This window comes from Pezoporus flaviventris, unplaced genomic scaffold (genome assembly GCF_033815535.1).
Source record: "Pezoporus flaviventris isolate CSIRO_AGI_PZ_B2104156 unplaced genomic scaffold, CSIRO_AGI_Pfla_v1 ptg000013l, whole genome shotgun sequence".
Taxonomy (NCBI): domain Eukaryota; kingdom Metazoa; phylum Chordata; class Aves; order Psittaciformes; family Psittacidae; genus Pezoporus; species Pezoporus flaviventris.
In genome coordinates, this window is record NW_026892561.1 from 6,792,521 (window position 1) to 6,808,180 (window position 15,660).

At 40.2% G+C, this 15,660-nt stretch overlaps 1 protein-coding gene across 18 annotated transcripts in view; it reads right to left on the reverse strand.

Moving 5' to 3' along the window:
* Nucleotides 1-15,660, reverse strand: part of MAST2 (microtubule associated serine/threonine kinase 2) — a 213,411-nt gene that overhangs the window by 61,123 nt on the left and 136,628 nt on the right. For all 18 annotated transcript variants that reach the window (XM_061451359.1, XM_061451358.1, XM_061451357.1 and 15 more), the window contains 2 exons: nucleotides 9,107-9,198; nucleotides 1,574-1,649 (listed from right to left, as the gene is read on the reverse strand). In XM_061451359.1, coding sequence (XP_061307343.1) covers nucleotides 1,574-1,649; nucleotides 9,107-9,198 — 168 coding nt within the window. The remainder of the gene's footprint in view (nucleotides 1-1,573; nucleotides 1,650-9,106; nucleotides 9,199-15,660) is intronic.

The following is a 15,660-nucleotide window of genomic DNA, read 5'->3' on the forward strand; positions in this document are numbered from 1 at the left end:
AGCAAAGATACTGAAACATCAATTTGAAACAGGATGTTGAAAAATTATGTTAAGTTTTGACAATGGTTTCAGCTACAACTTTCCTCTTGTGTTCCAGGGTCCAGAACTCCAGATACTGTGAAAACTGATAAAAACTCAGTTGATTTTAACAGAGATTTAAATACACCCAGACCAAGCACAGATGGGTGCAGTGAGTCCATTTGAATTGTTTTATGAGCAGGTAAAACACTGATTTTTCCCTCTGAAGCAACAGGAAAATACATGTCCTGTCTGTCATATTTTACATGTGTGAAGCGTGAGTTTTCTTATTTTTTCACAGCTTTTTCTTATGTAAGACCTGAAGACCAAAGTCTACTTCAAACAGTATTCAAGGACACCAGGTCTTCTAGCAGATCACCACAATGGAGAAATGCTCCGGGATTTACCTGCTGTTCAGATAAAGCATGTACCTTATTTCATCAAATCCTAACTCTTTATTCTCCTTTGAAGTCTTGAGACCTACCATTTTTCTAACTACTCCTCAAGCTAAATCTGTCATTTTTGGAAAGCCCGCTTCCCCTCTGGATTATCACATATTTCCCATTCTCAGATCATTTTAACACAGATTGGGGTTTTTTTCCTGTAGAGGCAGAGGTTAGCAAATCCAGAATATTTTCCCTACACATTACTAACAACCCTGCTACTATGCCCAAACCACTTGGGATCTCTCTTTTTTCCTGTTCATTATTTCTCCACAAAAAAAAATCTAACTTTCTGTATCATTATCCATTTCTCCCTACCTGCTGGGATACAACATTCAACACACCATTTGTCTGCTTTTCCCAGCTGCCCCTATTCTTTCTATCTCATTCCTTACACTAAATTCATCACTGTAGTATCAGCTTTCTTTCCATCAGTTTGATATACAGCGTGACCAGCATTTGTCTAGCATTCGCTCCAGGATAGATGATAGCTTCACATTCAGATCTCTCAATGCTGCTGCTCTTCTAGACACTCTTGCAGACTTAGAATTTCAATTACCAGCTATTTTTCTCCTTAGAGCAATAATGTACTCTTGACACCAGTGCCCAAGCCAGTAGGGAAAACTATAAAGTTACTACCACTTGGAAGACAGCAAATGAAGGCACACACAATTGTGCATGCCTAAATTTAGGTACGTTTACGTCTTTGTGCTGACATAGCAGAGATCAGTATATTCTGAATACACCTCAGTTATTCAGTAAGAGCATCATCCAGGACTACAACTAAAATAAGATAATCCCAGTCATAACTGTGTTTAATGTCATTATGACTAAACAATTTGTCATCTCACATGCCCTATATGTCATCCTTCTGGGAGAAGGTTGTCTCGTCCCTAGGGAATACTGACTACTTAATTTACTTCTATCTTTTTCTATGTCTGAAAAGCACTGAACACATTCTGGGTGCTGCCACGATCTAAACCAAAAACCATAAAATAAAATTGGAAACAGAGAAAGTAAAACACAATCAAAAAACTTCCAACCCATAGGCCATTTCTAACTAAAAGTATATAGACTATTTGCCAGTCCAAAGAGAATAGATCCTGCCTTACCTTCGGGCAGGAACAAAGGAAAAGTGAGCAGGTGCATTTGGAGAGAAGTTCCTGGGACTGTCCAAAGGGCTGCTACCTGTTTGAGAAAGTGGGAAACAAAAACAAAACACCCAAAACCCATTTAATTCACACTTGCAACAAATGGAGTAAGTTTTCACTGTGCAGAAAGACTACGAACTGCAAGCTGTGACAGATAACTGAAAACATGGAGCTCTGAGTCTGTGATCCTTTGAGTATTAGTTTGTTATAGAACTGTTCTGATATGGATGTATCAGTATTTTCCTTCCTTTTAAGATAATCTCAGGTGTACATTCTCTTTCTTACTTTCAGATGAGTAATTTACCACTCAAACACAACAGAGTCTTCTAATACTTTGCAGTAATTTCTATATATAAGCTTTTCCTGGCATTTCTCAATGAAAAACCTGAGTTAGAAATGTCATCGATGACAGTTTGGGGACTAATAAATACTAACAAAGTATCTGTTCACAATGTTATGTAAAGGCCGAATGCAAAATTCACTGAGGGGAAAAAAAAAAGACATACCAAAGAACTGCACATACTAATAGAAGGACTAGACACAGGTAAGATGTGATCAGGCTATAATGTATCAGCATTCACCTTAACTACCACTTTTCTGAAACAATACTTCTATCATGAAAATGAAAGTTTCAGTGAATTCATTCAGCAAGGATAAAATAACACTTGGTTTTCTCTTGGCAGAAGTGTTTTCTCTGGGCTCTGTCATATGATGTGTAAGCATATGGTTGGTAAGTGGCATATTGCAATGTATTTTATTGTGAAGTAAAAAGCAACCATTTCACAGAAAGCCATTCTGAAAGCCAGACTCATTTACAGACTAACTGCAGAAACCTTTGAAATTTATGGATGAATTAGAAGCTTCATGTCAGTGAGTGTGCTTTCTATCAGGCATATTCTTAAGAGGTTTGCTCTTTCAGATCCTTAATACAAGCACAAAAGAGAAATTGTACAGGGCAAATAGATGCCAACAGCAGTTTTTTTGTGCACAGACAGTAAAATAACATTAAAATAAGAGCAGGAAAACTAAATAGATACTGGATAAGCAATATACTGCAAGGTATACTACAACTGTGCTCATCAGAAACGTTTTCAAATTTACATCCTATATAAAACTGATTTATTTTAAAAGTCAGGTTGAAAAGTTAAAACTCCAGTGATGGGTCAGATGCAAAGCATTTTTCTCTGCTTCAGAAGAAGTACCAGGTACTCAGCTTGCCCCCAACCCTGGACTGTTTGTGAGATTACAGTTCCATCCAGCACTGTACTGAAACTTAGACTTAAGGTGCATTAATTTCAACCCAAGTTATTAATACACCTTAACTGTTATGCTTAGCAGAAATGGCATAGAAGTACTGTGCTGGGTTGAAGGTAACATCCACTCACACTTCATCTATGCAAATGGTTCACAAAAATCTGCAGTAGCATCTCTCCGCAACTTCCTGTGAGCAAGGTGTGTGCACACCTGGCATACATGCCTGGGCAGGCAGGGAGGAGAGGGAGAACAAGCTGATACCTCCTGGGGTGTGAGGATGGCCCCAGCACATCACAGGCCTGCAAACTCCATCTGCTCTACAAGTCTACAAGGGGAAAAATAGCAGCTGGCTGAGATTAAAGCAGCCCCGGGCTGATCTAACATGTGTCAATGGGTGACGAGAGAACTGGAGAGGTAAGTGAATTCCAGACCACTCCACAATCTGCTTCGTCAAGAGCAAACTAAATTAAAAACAAAGGCTTTGAGCAACAGGTTTGTTTTCTTTCGGGCAGGTTTTCTTTTGTATTGTTAAGAATTAACAAGGAGTTCACAGTGTAATATAACACAGTGCAACTCTTCACCCAAAACTGGGTACCATTTAACCCAGTGCATCCCAAGTGGAAAGGGGAGACAGTGACCAGAAACCAGTAACTGGGTAATTTTTTAGTGCTTCATTTATTAAGCTTTGACTCATTTTAATTCTTATGGTCACAGCGCAAAAACAGAGGTTTGACAGTCTGCAAGCCTACAAGAAAGATGGATGAAGGCTACAATAGCCACAAAGAGAACAACTCAGTGGTGCATAAACTGACATGTCCTGGTAGCAGCACCCAACTAGGGTTAGGGTCACCATTTACTTGCTAGCAGTATGATCAGGATGAAATGCAGCAGGACTGGTGCCTTTCCATGGTTATGTAGAAGTAACAAAGCAAGGAAGACTGCCAGTTCTGGTGGGAACCTTGGCCTTCCCATTTGCAAGCTTTATTGCCAACAAACTACTGCATCAAGATGATCTTTCTGAACAAAAAGCCCATTGCCCAATGCTGTTATAAACAAGCAATGAACTGTCACTGCCTTTTTATATCTTCATCAATCTCCTGTAAACTTTCCAGATTACAACTAAAATAGGATTTTGGAGTAACTGAGCAAATTGGGTAATGAGAGTTTCTATATTTTGAAATAAAGCATGTGGGTGTTCGAACTCTTCTGAGCCTGCACAATTTGGTAAGAAGATACTACTAATTCTTAAGCAACTACTTTGTCAGATTTATATGGCATATTTCCTTTCAGACACTGGAATTTTAATTAGATCCCCAGTGAGTTGCTTCTAGTTTTAAAATGAAAAGCAATTAGTTTTCTAGTCAATTCAAGTCTGGGTGCAGCCTTTAAAGCAACAACAGGGAGAAGGGGAATTACTACTTTCCTTAAAATTTCCCAGTACTGCCACATCTGCTCTAGTCGAAGAAATTTTAATAAGAGAAGCCTTAGTGCCACGGACTTATTCAGCAAGACTGATCGAAACCCTATTTATTCTGTTAGCAAAGGTAAATTCCCCTGTTGCTCAAGGGTTATAGTTGGCTACTACTGAACCTGAAATGACTGTCTTTAGGGAGGCTGTTACACAGAATGATTGCCCATTAGGTAAATCAACACAATTATATGAACGTTAATAATTCAGGCATGAGCCTCTGCATCTTCCGGACACAGGAAGAAGGATGCAGCCAAAGCATCTGTACATCTGCTACCCTCAAAATACAAAACCAAACCTTAAGGGCAATAAATGGGTGACAGTCTCAGCTATCATCTGCAAACATGACATTCATGAGATAGGTAATGATTCCAAAAACTCACACTAGAACCATTTTGTAAAACCTGCTTCTGAGATTTGTAAAAATATATTAAAAGTATCATAGAATGGTTTGGGTTGGAAAGGACCTCAAGATCATCCAGTTCCAATCCCCTACCATGGACAGGGATGCCTCACTCTAGACCATGTCACCAAAGGCTCTGTCCACCCTGGTCTTGAACACTGCCAGGGATGAAGCATTTACCACTTCTCTGGGCAACCCATTCCAGTGCCTCACCATGCTCACAAGGATGAACTTCTTCATTTTATCTAACCAGAACTTCCCTTCCCATTTAAATTTAAACCCATCACTCCTTTTCCTATTGCTACAGTCCCTGATGAAGAGTCCCCCCCCAGCATCCCTGTAGGCTCCCTTCAGATACTGGAAGGCTGCACTGGGGTCCCCACACATCTTCGTATCTCCAGGCTGAACAGACCCAACTTTCTCAGCCTGTCTTCATACAGGAGGTGCTTCAGCCCCTGAATCATCCTCATGGCCCAATACAAACACAAAAGACAAAGATGTTGTGATCTTCTGTGTAGGATGTTTTTTGCTGAGTATTTATACAAGCAGCTAAAGACCTCACTGCATGCTACAAAATTAGCTGTTTTCTAGCAAAACAAATCTCAAAATGACCAAATATTTTAAGCACCCTGTGTACCACCTGCCCCATATATAATGCATGCCATAGCACTCTCACACCACCTGAGGATCACACATGAAATGTTGATGCTTTGATAACCAGGACAACACCTGCCCAATCTAAAAATAATCAATAAATAAAATCCTTAGTAACAGCCATTCTTCTGCCAGAAGGTGGAACTGAACTTGCAATGTAAGAGCAGAATCATTTCGTTTGGTACCACAGTGCTGCCTGTGAGCAGCTCCCTCCACCTGCTATTACAGACGGGAGCAGGATAAAGGTCCCAGCAGTAACCAGCATCTCCACTAGAAGCCATCAAGCAACCTGGCTACTTACAGCTGTGGAAAGTAAACTTAAAAATAGCCTGAACTTCAGTTATCCAGCTGTGAGAACATCTCTCTTTCATCCTTATATTTCTCTCTTTCATCTATATATTTCATCTATTTTTTTCATCTCTCTTTTTCCATCTCTTGTAAACATGATGTTGCTTCTTTGATTGATTTTAAGCGTTTCATTTTCAAATACAATCTAATGATAACTTAGGATTCAACCTCATGATGGAACCTCTCTAATTTTCAGATTGAAAAAAATGGATTCGAGGAAATACAAACAAATGTACACAAATACGTGTACATATTTTTCCTCTGATTTTGAAAGAAACATAACGTGGAATAAAAGGATCATTTTCAAACCTGTATTCCTAAAACTGGGCACTTCCAAGTCTGGGAGACTAAATAAGCAGAGTGTGTTTCCCACACAGTCAACAAGCTGCAGCTCTCCATACCAAGGTCCCAGCTCATTTTGGAAAACCTCATTTCATGCAGTTTGACAACTGAATTAGCACACTTCAAACCCATTAAGTGTTCTTGAATGAGAAGTGATTTCATGGCAGAGTTGCAATTGTTTGGAGGTACTTTCATCTCAAATGTTGAGATCTGTGAAGTATCACTTTTCTTTTCAATTTTATAGGATATGAAATTTCCTGGATGCTGTTTTAGAGAGTATCTGCCTGGATTACTGTTCACCAGGAGGTAGGTTTGCCCAACAGACAATCAGCTGTGCAATATCACACCCACTGACTTTTACATTACATATAGAAGAATAACTCCTTAGGCTAGTGCCACACAGGACTTGATTTCAGAGTGGTTTCTGAATGGAAACATTTTAGAAAGCCTCCCTTATTTCTCTGCATGCTTGCTGCTCCTTTGATTCATAACAGAGGCTCAGAAGGGGCATTAAGAAGACAAGAGAAAAGAAGCCAGGGAAAGGCTCCAGCATTTCTTAGTAACTTACCAGTGTATGTGCCTGAACAAACAGATTGCTAGATTCTGTTCAAATACTAAACAAATATCACAGCCTGTTCTCAGATTCACATCTCAGATATGGTATTTCTTAAGAAAATATTTGTGACTCTACTCTAAATTTCATCTACTTTTGTCTCTTGAATAAATTAATTTTCCCAGGGAAGACTCCTAAATATAGAAGTGGTAGAGAACTCAAATTACACGCAATTTATCTTCCTATGCTCTACTGGCTACTCGTGGAAGTCACAAAGGATGTGCTTTTAATTAATAGTTTTAAATCCCATACGCAACATCAGCACAAAAATGGAAATATTCAACAATTACTGCTGAGGAAAGATGGGATACCACTGATTAGCACTACTCTTGTTTCTAGGACACACTTCCATACTTCATACTGTAAGCTTGCAAAGCCCAGCACAGCTTCAAAACCAGTAAGAGCGATTTTTCATAGAATCATGGAACACTTAGGGTTGGAAAGGACCTTAAGATCACCTAGCTCCAGCCCTCCTGCCATGGGCAGGGACACCTCACACTAGACCATGGCACCCAAGGCTCTGTCCAACCTGGCCTTGAACACCGCCAGGGATGGAGCATTCACAGCTTCCCTGGGCAACCCATTCCAGTGACTCACCGCCCTCACAGTAAAGAACTTCTTCCTTATATCCAATCTAAACTTCCCCTGTTTAAGTTTTTACCAATTACCCCTTGTCCTATCACTACAGTCCCTAATGAAGAGTCCATGCCCAGCATCCCTATGTTTCTACTGTGAACATTTTTGCCTTTGTTTTCTAAGCAACGATCATGTCAATATCTTGTTGCAATCTGCCAAGCAAGGACACTTCTTTCATATTCTGAGGAGCATCCTTCTCCATCAGGTCAGTTAAAGGCTTGTACAGCTAATTCAGAATTCGGTAAATCCAACATATATATATCAACTCTAAGAACAAAGTAAAGAGCACAGTGTAACTCAGAGTAGAATCTCTACCAAGAATAGCCTTGTTGAAACCAAATTTTACAAAGCTATCCCTACCATAATCACATACAACAGAACCAAGGGAATCTGAAGTGAAAGGGATTCCCTGTGCAAATTTTTAGCCCTGTATTGTATCTGAGATTCTGAAGCAAAATGAAAATGTTTTTAGTATACCACTTCTACAACTGTGTTAGCATTTTCGTTTGAAAATCACAGGCCATTCAAAAAGAACAATGCCATTAAAGTCACTCCTTAGCCTTCCATGACTGGGCTTTCTTTAAAGCATACCAAGCAAATATGACAGGTTTTTATGAAAGCTTAGGGTGGTTGAGGCTCCCATGGGCATCCCTGAACAACTTTGGTCTTCTTTTTCCTTTCAACAGGCTGGATGCCACTTCTTGAGATGCTATGCTCACCGAACAGAAGCAGATGGTTCCTTCTAGCTGAGCTACTCCGAATTTGCTGTTCTTTCTCAGCATTTCCTTAGCTTCAATGTCCAGAAAGTCTTTACAGAACATACTGCCATGTAGGAGGAGGAAAGTCTGATTACAATGAAAACAACAGTTACTTCTCTTACATGTCACTGTGATGTGCTTCCAGACAGGCTCTATTGTGGGTGATGTGGCACAAATGTTCCACCTGTTTCACACTACTGATTAGAGCCTGTTAGGGCCATACCTGAAGCCCAACCGTCTTTGCTGGCATTTTGAAATCTCAAAAACAAAGTAATCACACATCATCTACCTACTTTAGCAATAAAAACAACAAGGGAACATGCTGTTCAGGCAAGCTGTTCAATCTGCATGCATGATCCTGTCTGAAAATCTGCAGTTATTGTAGGCTGAGCTATCAGTCTTTATTCTATAGAAAGAACTTCTCCACACACTGTACCTTCATGACTAAAGCAGTTGCCCATTTGCTCTGAAATGAGCATTTCCCTGTTGCTGCCATGGTAGAACTGGCAGTAACGTAAAAAAAAGAAAGAATCCTAAACACCTCACGGTGCTCTAAGTAGTAGGTAGAGACCATAAGATGGCACACTGCACAGCTGATAGACTGCTGGAGGCAAACAGAAGCAAGCAGGATGTTTCTCCTTGTGAGAACTGCAGTGAAATCACTGGCACAAGTTAACCGTGTTAGAAGACTCAAAACAAGATATTTACTTAAATGTATTTATTTTATTTTATTTTACTTCATTCTCTACCACAGGTTCTTTTGCAGGATGCTAGAGGATCGAGTCCCCAGAAAGAGGATGGATATGGCAGCAAACTAGAAAGTACAGAGCAGAAGAGGATATAAGACATTTCTTTTGAAACTAAGGACCCTCTTACAAGCTAGAAAAGGCGAAAACCTACAGTCAGATTGTTTCAAAGAGCATACTTTGACATAGAGTATCAACACAGTCAAACTCACTACAATGAACATTGACATTTTTCCTAATGATGTCCAGGTAAAGCAGTCCTAAGAAGTTACCTGCATGTCCATGAAGAGGGGAATGTGGTCGTGGGAGAGTTGGAGATGTGCTGGATGTTACAATCAAGCTTTTTCTGTTGCTTGTCCGACAGCTGAAAGAAAGAAATAGAAACCATAAGGCACGATCAGATGGACAAAAGCACCTGAAGGCAGGTCCTGCAGAACATCTGTCAGCTAAGGAGGAATCTCCCAGTGTTTAGGTTGGTAGCGACCCTGCAAAAAAAGGAAGCATGAAGGGACAAATGGCACTTCGTCATCAATAAATGATTTAATATGCTGGAAGCAATATAAAAACTCTAACTCATGCTGCACAGGCCACTAGAGATAGCAGACAACAAATCCCCCAGATTTGTGCAACTCATGCTCTACAAATCACACAAAAAGCAGAAAACTGTGAAATACCCCAGAGTGTTTCACTTATTCCTACCAGTGTCTAACTTAGCAGATAAATTTATTACAATTATTGGCTATTACTGTAAGAAACGAGAGCATATTCCTCAGGGTAGAGTTAAAATTACAAAGCGCTGGCACAATTCAGCAGACGAGCAGGATTACTAATAAAACTTAAAACCTGAGATTCAAGAGTCTTTGTGAACACAGCAACAGAAAGCTCTGCAAAGCAAGTTTCAGATAAGCCCTCTGCTGAACAGGCTCCCCTCAATGCCATGACTTGCTCTAGCAAAGAAAGCAATACTTCGGTATGAAGCAGTTCAGAATGGGGTTTTTCCCCACTCGAGTTTCAGAACTTAGCCAAACAAAGAGAACACTGCATTCCTCCATTTGTTTTTCAGCTTGTGATTGCAAGTAGCAAACATCTAGCTCCAAAGATGATAGAAGTAATTGCAGTGGGCAAGGGAAAGATCTTTAAACCATGGGAGCTGTGAACAACTAGATAATTTAAATCACTCTCCCATCACCACTTCTTCTGTTGTTTAAACACAACAAACAGCCCAGGTTCCCAGCAAAATCTCACAACTAAGTACTAAAGCTACGTACATTTATTTACTGCACCTCTCGCTTTCTAGATGGCAGAAACGTATCTGCTTACTTCAGCAGTTCTCAAAACAGGCAACTAAAACCGTATTTATCTTGGTAGGGAGTGGGAGAATAGGAAGGAGCAGGGAAGGCTGAGCTGAGGCTGAATCAGGAGCTCACTGGCTCAGCTCTGGAGGTGCCCCATGAAGCTCCCTGCTGGGTTACCGCAGACACATGCAAAGCCTATTTGCTTGCAGAGCTCCGAATGCTGACGTCTGCCCCAGTCCTTCGTGCACCGGCTGATCTTCTGGAGCTGCCCAACAATAAACACGCTCTGACTGCCAAGAACTACAATTCAATGCGAAACTATTCTTCTGCCACAGGATACAGTGCATCTGACTGTTCTTATTTGTAAGCTTTTTTATTGCTGTTCTATAGGAAACTAGAGAACTCAATGCAGGAAAAAATGCAACTGAACTGCCAACTGTAATAAACAGTAATAAAGCTGAAGCACCATTAACTGCTATTCAGGCTCTTCAGTGTACTTAAAACATTCCTCAAAATTATCCAACTGATTCCATACAATCTCCATTTACATTCATGTATTATTCAACAATAGCCCATCCAAAACCTGATTGCCATTGTGTATATTGTACGGAAAAACTAACAGTCTGATTTTAAGAAGCTTAAAATCTCAGTTCATGGGATTTTTTTAGTATGTTTCCAGTTACTCTATTTCAGTAATTGCTGGAAAAAAAACAAGAATCCTCAATTCTACATTAATACCACATAATCATTATGTTTATATTACCAGAAAATCCTTCTTGCAACATGAAAGGCCTAAGTATTCTAATATAATATATATTACTATGTAAGAAATAAAGAAGCCCTGGGTATTTTAATACAAGTTATAACGTAAGACTTTAAGATATTGCTCAGTATAAAACACCAGTACAATGAGAAAACACAGCTCCATCCTCTCTGGTCATATCCGTTTGCTGAAGACAGTTCCTAAAATACACTATACCACAGCGATATCTGGCGCTGGCTATGGAAACTCAGTATATTTAAATCACAACACATGAACTGTCCCAAACTCAGTTTTTTAACTGCTTGCCCACGTTTGCCAAATTGAACCGAGTTTTACAAACCCTTTTTCTCTGCTGTATTTGAAAAGATAAGGAACCAAAAGAGAAAGGGTTAAGTGGCTGGAGAGCAAGCACAGCTGAGACCCATTAAAATAGGTCAGGTTTACACAAATGTACCCAAAGGAGGGAATGGCTTGGAGTGAAAGCCTAGCCCCAAGTTAGGAATAAAACATTATTCTCTTTACACCTTCGAAATTGGATAACTTTTCGTTTCCCTGGATGTCTCATCTGGGATGGGGGAACATCACTTAGGCCTCTTTAGCCATTGCTATGAACCATGTGTGTTGGCAATAAGGCAAAGCTTAAACAGAGAGGCTAAAAACAGAATTCATAATTTCTTCAATCCATGTTGTATGATGAGAAAAATATACAAATACAATCATACTCTCTACTGGTTGAGGAGAGCTCTCTGGGTATACACACAAAACCTTTAGATCTTGGAATCCCTGAGAAACTATAGAACAAAGAGATGAAGTTCCGGTAGTCACTAAAATACAAAACAAGGGGGAAAGGGAGGAGGCAACATGAAGACTTCAGTTGGGTGGCCTCCCCCAAGAAGTCACCACGACAGCATCTGAGCACCTCCTAAAGAAGAACAGCTAAATAAGAAAGAAGCTGGCTTTAACCAGGGCTTTGTGCCAAAGAAATTCAAACTAGTCAATTCAAGTGTTGGCAGAAACGGTTCAAATGAAGAAAAAACTATTTCCTGGAAGATACACTTTAGCCAAACAGACGGTATTGGGCTCAATACTGAGCTACAGGGCTATTAACCCTATAAATTGCATTAACTATTGTTTATTACAGTTCACAAATTCTCTGAACAACATTCTATGTTTCCTTACCCTAAAAATACTTCAATCTGCATAAGAAAACAGAAGAAGAAGGAGAAAGTAGAAAGGGAAAAGGTTACCCATATATCTCTGAGTATTCCAACTAGAAAAAAGTTCTTAACTGGTCCAGAGAGATTCCAAGCACTATTACTTGCTTATAAGCCAACATCTTGCTATTTTCATTAAATGCAAGGCGAGCCAAACTCAGACCCTCCTTTCCTCTCGCAATTTGGTATGGGTCTTGTTAACCTTTTTTATTCAGATCCCACTTCATAATTCCAGAGATCAAACCCCCTCCAGGTCTTCCAGTTTAGGCAAAATACGATTTTAAAAGCACAGAGTTTCTGTACTGCCCGGGCTGCAGGGTCGAGCTCCTGGGCTGTCAAGATGCAAATGCCCACTCTGCCATCCTGAAACCCCCTGTGCCACCAAGGCCACCAAGCACGCATGCTGCCAAACCTAGGTCTAGAGATCTGTAAGACGACAAGAGAAACTTGATTTGATTCTGAACATTCTCAGCAAAACGGATGATTTATATCAAAATATTTGAAACAATGCCTTTGCCATCACTACAGAAATAGAGCTATTCCTATTTCTAGAGTTAATTTCCCTGCCTGCAGTAAAAATAACATTTGTTACATGTACTGAAGTGTTCCCAATGCATTCTTGAAACTGAACACTGCAGGACATTGGACTTGGGTCTGGTAACTGGACACTGGGTTTGGACTCCCTGAAATGTGCCCTCAAGCCAGCACTATTTATGAGAACATTTGGTATCGTACCTGCGAGCTGCACGCAGCGCGCGTCCTCTTCAACTACACCCTAACAAACCTTCTCCTATGCACCCACAGACAATCCGACGTCAGCCTCTAAAACAAGCACCATTAGTACACCTTGTTTCATATGTATTTTCAGTCTGAAAAAGAAATCAATGTTTCAGTCCCAGCATTAATCAATATCTGATTCTTTATTTTAGCAGTTTGCTCTGGGGACGTCTCTAACTCACTGAGCAAAACTGATTAATGCCCGTGAGGCATTCATGTAATGAAAGCAAGGGCCACAGAAAAACAATTTCAAAATAAATAACCAGGAACCACTATCAACTAATTTCATGGCGTTGCTGGTTATTAAGAAATGAATAGTGACAAGGAAGCTTCTCAAAATCTATCTAAATTTAGAGCCCTTGTAAAATTTCTCATTGAAGCTGCTGAATATACAAATAAACAAGATTAGCACCGACTGCATGAGTCTTCTATCAAAATGGACTTTGATAGAAACCAACGTGGAGTAATAAGATGTACAGAAAAAGCAGAGCTTAAATCACATTTTGGTTAGGAATCATTATTTTGTTTTATTCATATTAGTGATTTTTAATTACAGAGTTTTAGTTTTGTAACCAACCTTAGGTTGCTCCTGTGCGGGATTAACTCTTGCATCAACCAGTAACTCCTTCCAAACATTCCAGCATTTCTGAAGTCCAACAGACTTGCTCCTGATTTGACATTTAATTCAGTGACCCAAATCGCTATGAAAGGGGATCCAAAACTCAGAGTGATCACACCTACAAAAGCTATCTGTGGTTATGTATCTTCCTAAAACATACTATCACCTAACCAAACTTCACCAGATCCTCCTCTGATGTTACAGGAGTTTGGTTTCAGTTGATTTGCTTTACAAAGACGTCTTTATGAGAAACAGACATTTTGGAAATGAAAATAAGTATTTAAAATTTTTAATCACAAAGGCAGAAAATTTACAAAATGCAAAATCTGCATGTCAATGAATGCACCAGCTGCACAGCAATGTTAACTAGATGTGGAAGTTATTGTCTTAATTATAGTAATTCAAAGATGGAAGCAATTTTGTAAGCTTTAGCACTACCAACAACAGGGATAATTAGTTCTCTAAAATAGATAAGAATAAGTAAGCATCTGGTTCAACCGATTATTTTTTTCTTCATGTTCAAGAATAGTTTAAAAGTTACTCATCCTAGAATAACAGGGGATAAAAGTGTTATTATTCACAGTGTACGTTTGGTACTTTGCACATTCCTATAATAAACACTTATTTTATCTTAAGGAAATACAGTTACACTCCCTAAAGACTTGAAGGATGGAAGCACAAGCTGCACACCTCAGGTGGCAGGAGGTGCCCAGACCTGTCTCCTGAGGCACGGATGGACAGCAAACCCACCTGCAAAGCAGAGAATCTCTTGTGGCCAGTGGCCGAGCTGCAGGAGGTGGGGAGGAGGCTGCCCAACATCAGGGAGGCTGAGAAGGGGTTGGATAGCTGGTTCCAAGTACAGCCTGCAGGGGACCCACAGCACATGGCCAAACAGCCAAAAACTCCCCCAACAGCACACAGAGAAGGGCCAATAATGCAGAAGAGCGGAAGCTTGCAAGGGCAAGGACCAGTAAGAGGATGAGACCTCCCCCGAGGCCTGAGATGCCCTTGCAGAACCAATTCACCACTCTGCAGACTGGAGAGGAAAGACCTGCCACATCAGGAGAGATGCTGGAGCCCAGCAGCCCAGTCTGCTCCCCGTACGACAGCCAGTGCAACTACGAAAAGGCACTGAGTAATAACAGCAGGCAACTCTCTTCTGAGAGGCATGAAGGCACCTCTGCCAACCTGAGGCACCTGGACTTGTGCAAAGCATGTGACACCATCCCATGGGGCATCTCAAATTTGCCCTCTGTTTAGAAGCTCACAAGAGGACATAAATTGGACAAGTTTAAGTATTTTTTTTACAATGGGACACTTTGCTCCAGGTTTTCTGGTTAGCTGTAGGTGACAGTTGTACCAGGCTGCTGCAGACTTACTCTGGGTTCAAGGGTGTCTGTTCCATGTGGAATGAACAGCTTTATCCCCCTCCCTCCTTTTTCATAATGCCTATTTTATATTCGTACAGATATGTGCAATGCAGGAGCTGTTTCAGAGGAAGAAATCTTGCACAATCATCTATGAGGTATAAGAAAGTCTTAGAAAGTGAAAAAGACTTCACTTTGCAATGGAACAAGAGAAAAGTCCTGCCTATACCACTGAAGCCTTTACCTTCCATAGTAAAGACAGGCATTAAGGGGTGGTCTCGTGCCTCATGCTGGTACCAGTAAATTAGTCACTGTGAAGATGCCTGTGGAAAGAGATGAATTCCACAAGACAAGGAACATGGAATAAAAGATGTGAGTCAACTTGTGAAGTGTGCGCTGCACTTCTGTAAAGACACCCAAAGACAGCAAGAGGAAATAAAAAACATGGAGAACAACTTTTTCCATAATGCCACACATTTCAACATGCTAACAAACATGCTAACTGAAATGAACAAGGAGTCAAACAACGCAAGGTGCAGAAAACGTGGTTAAGTTGGATGTAGACTGCTTCTTTGACGGAAAATTAACATCTTGGTACTTAAGAATTAACTTACTGCATGAAAGACCATTTTGGTTTCATCTAAAATGAGCCATATATTAGAGAAACCTTTCTGCTTCATTTAGAGCTCAAATTCAAGAAGCAGCATCACCTCAAGCTAAGAAATTACAAAAGAAAAGGCTAAAATTGCCAGTTAACACCAAATCTATGTCTAATTTGCCTAATGTTTGAG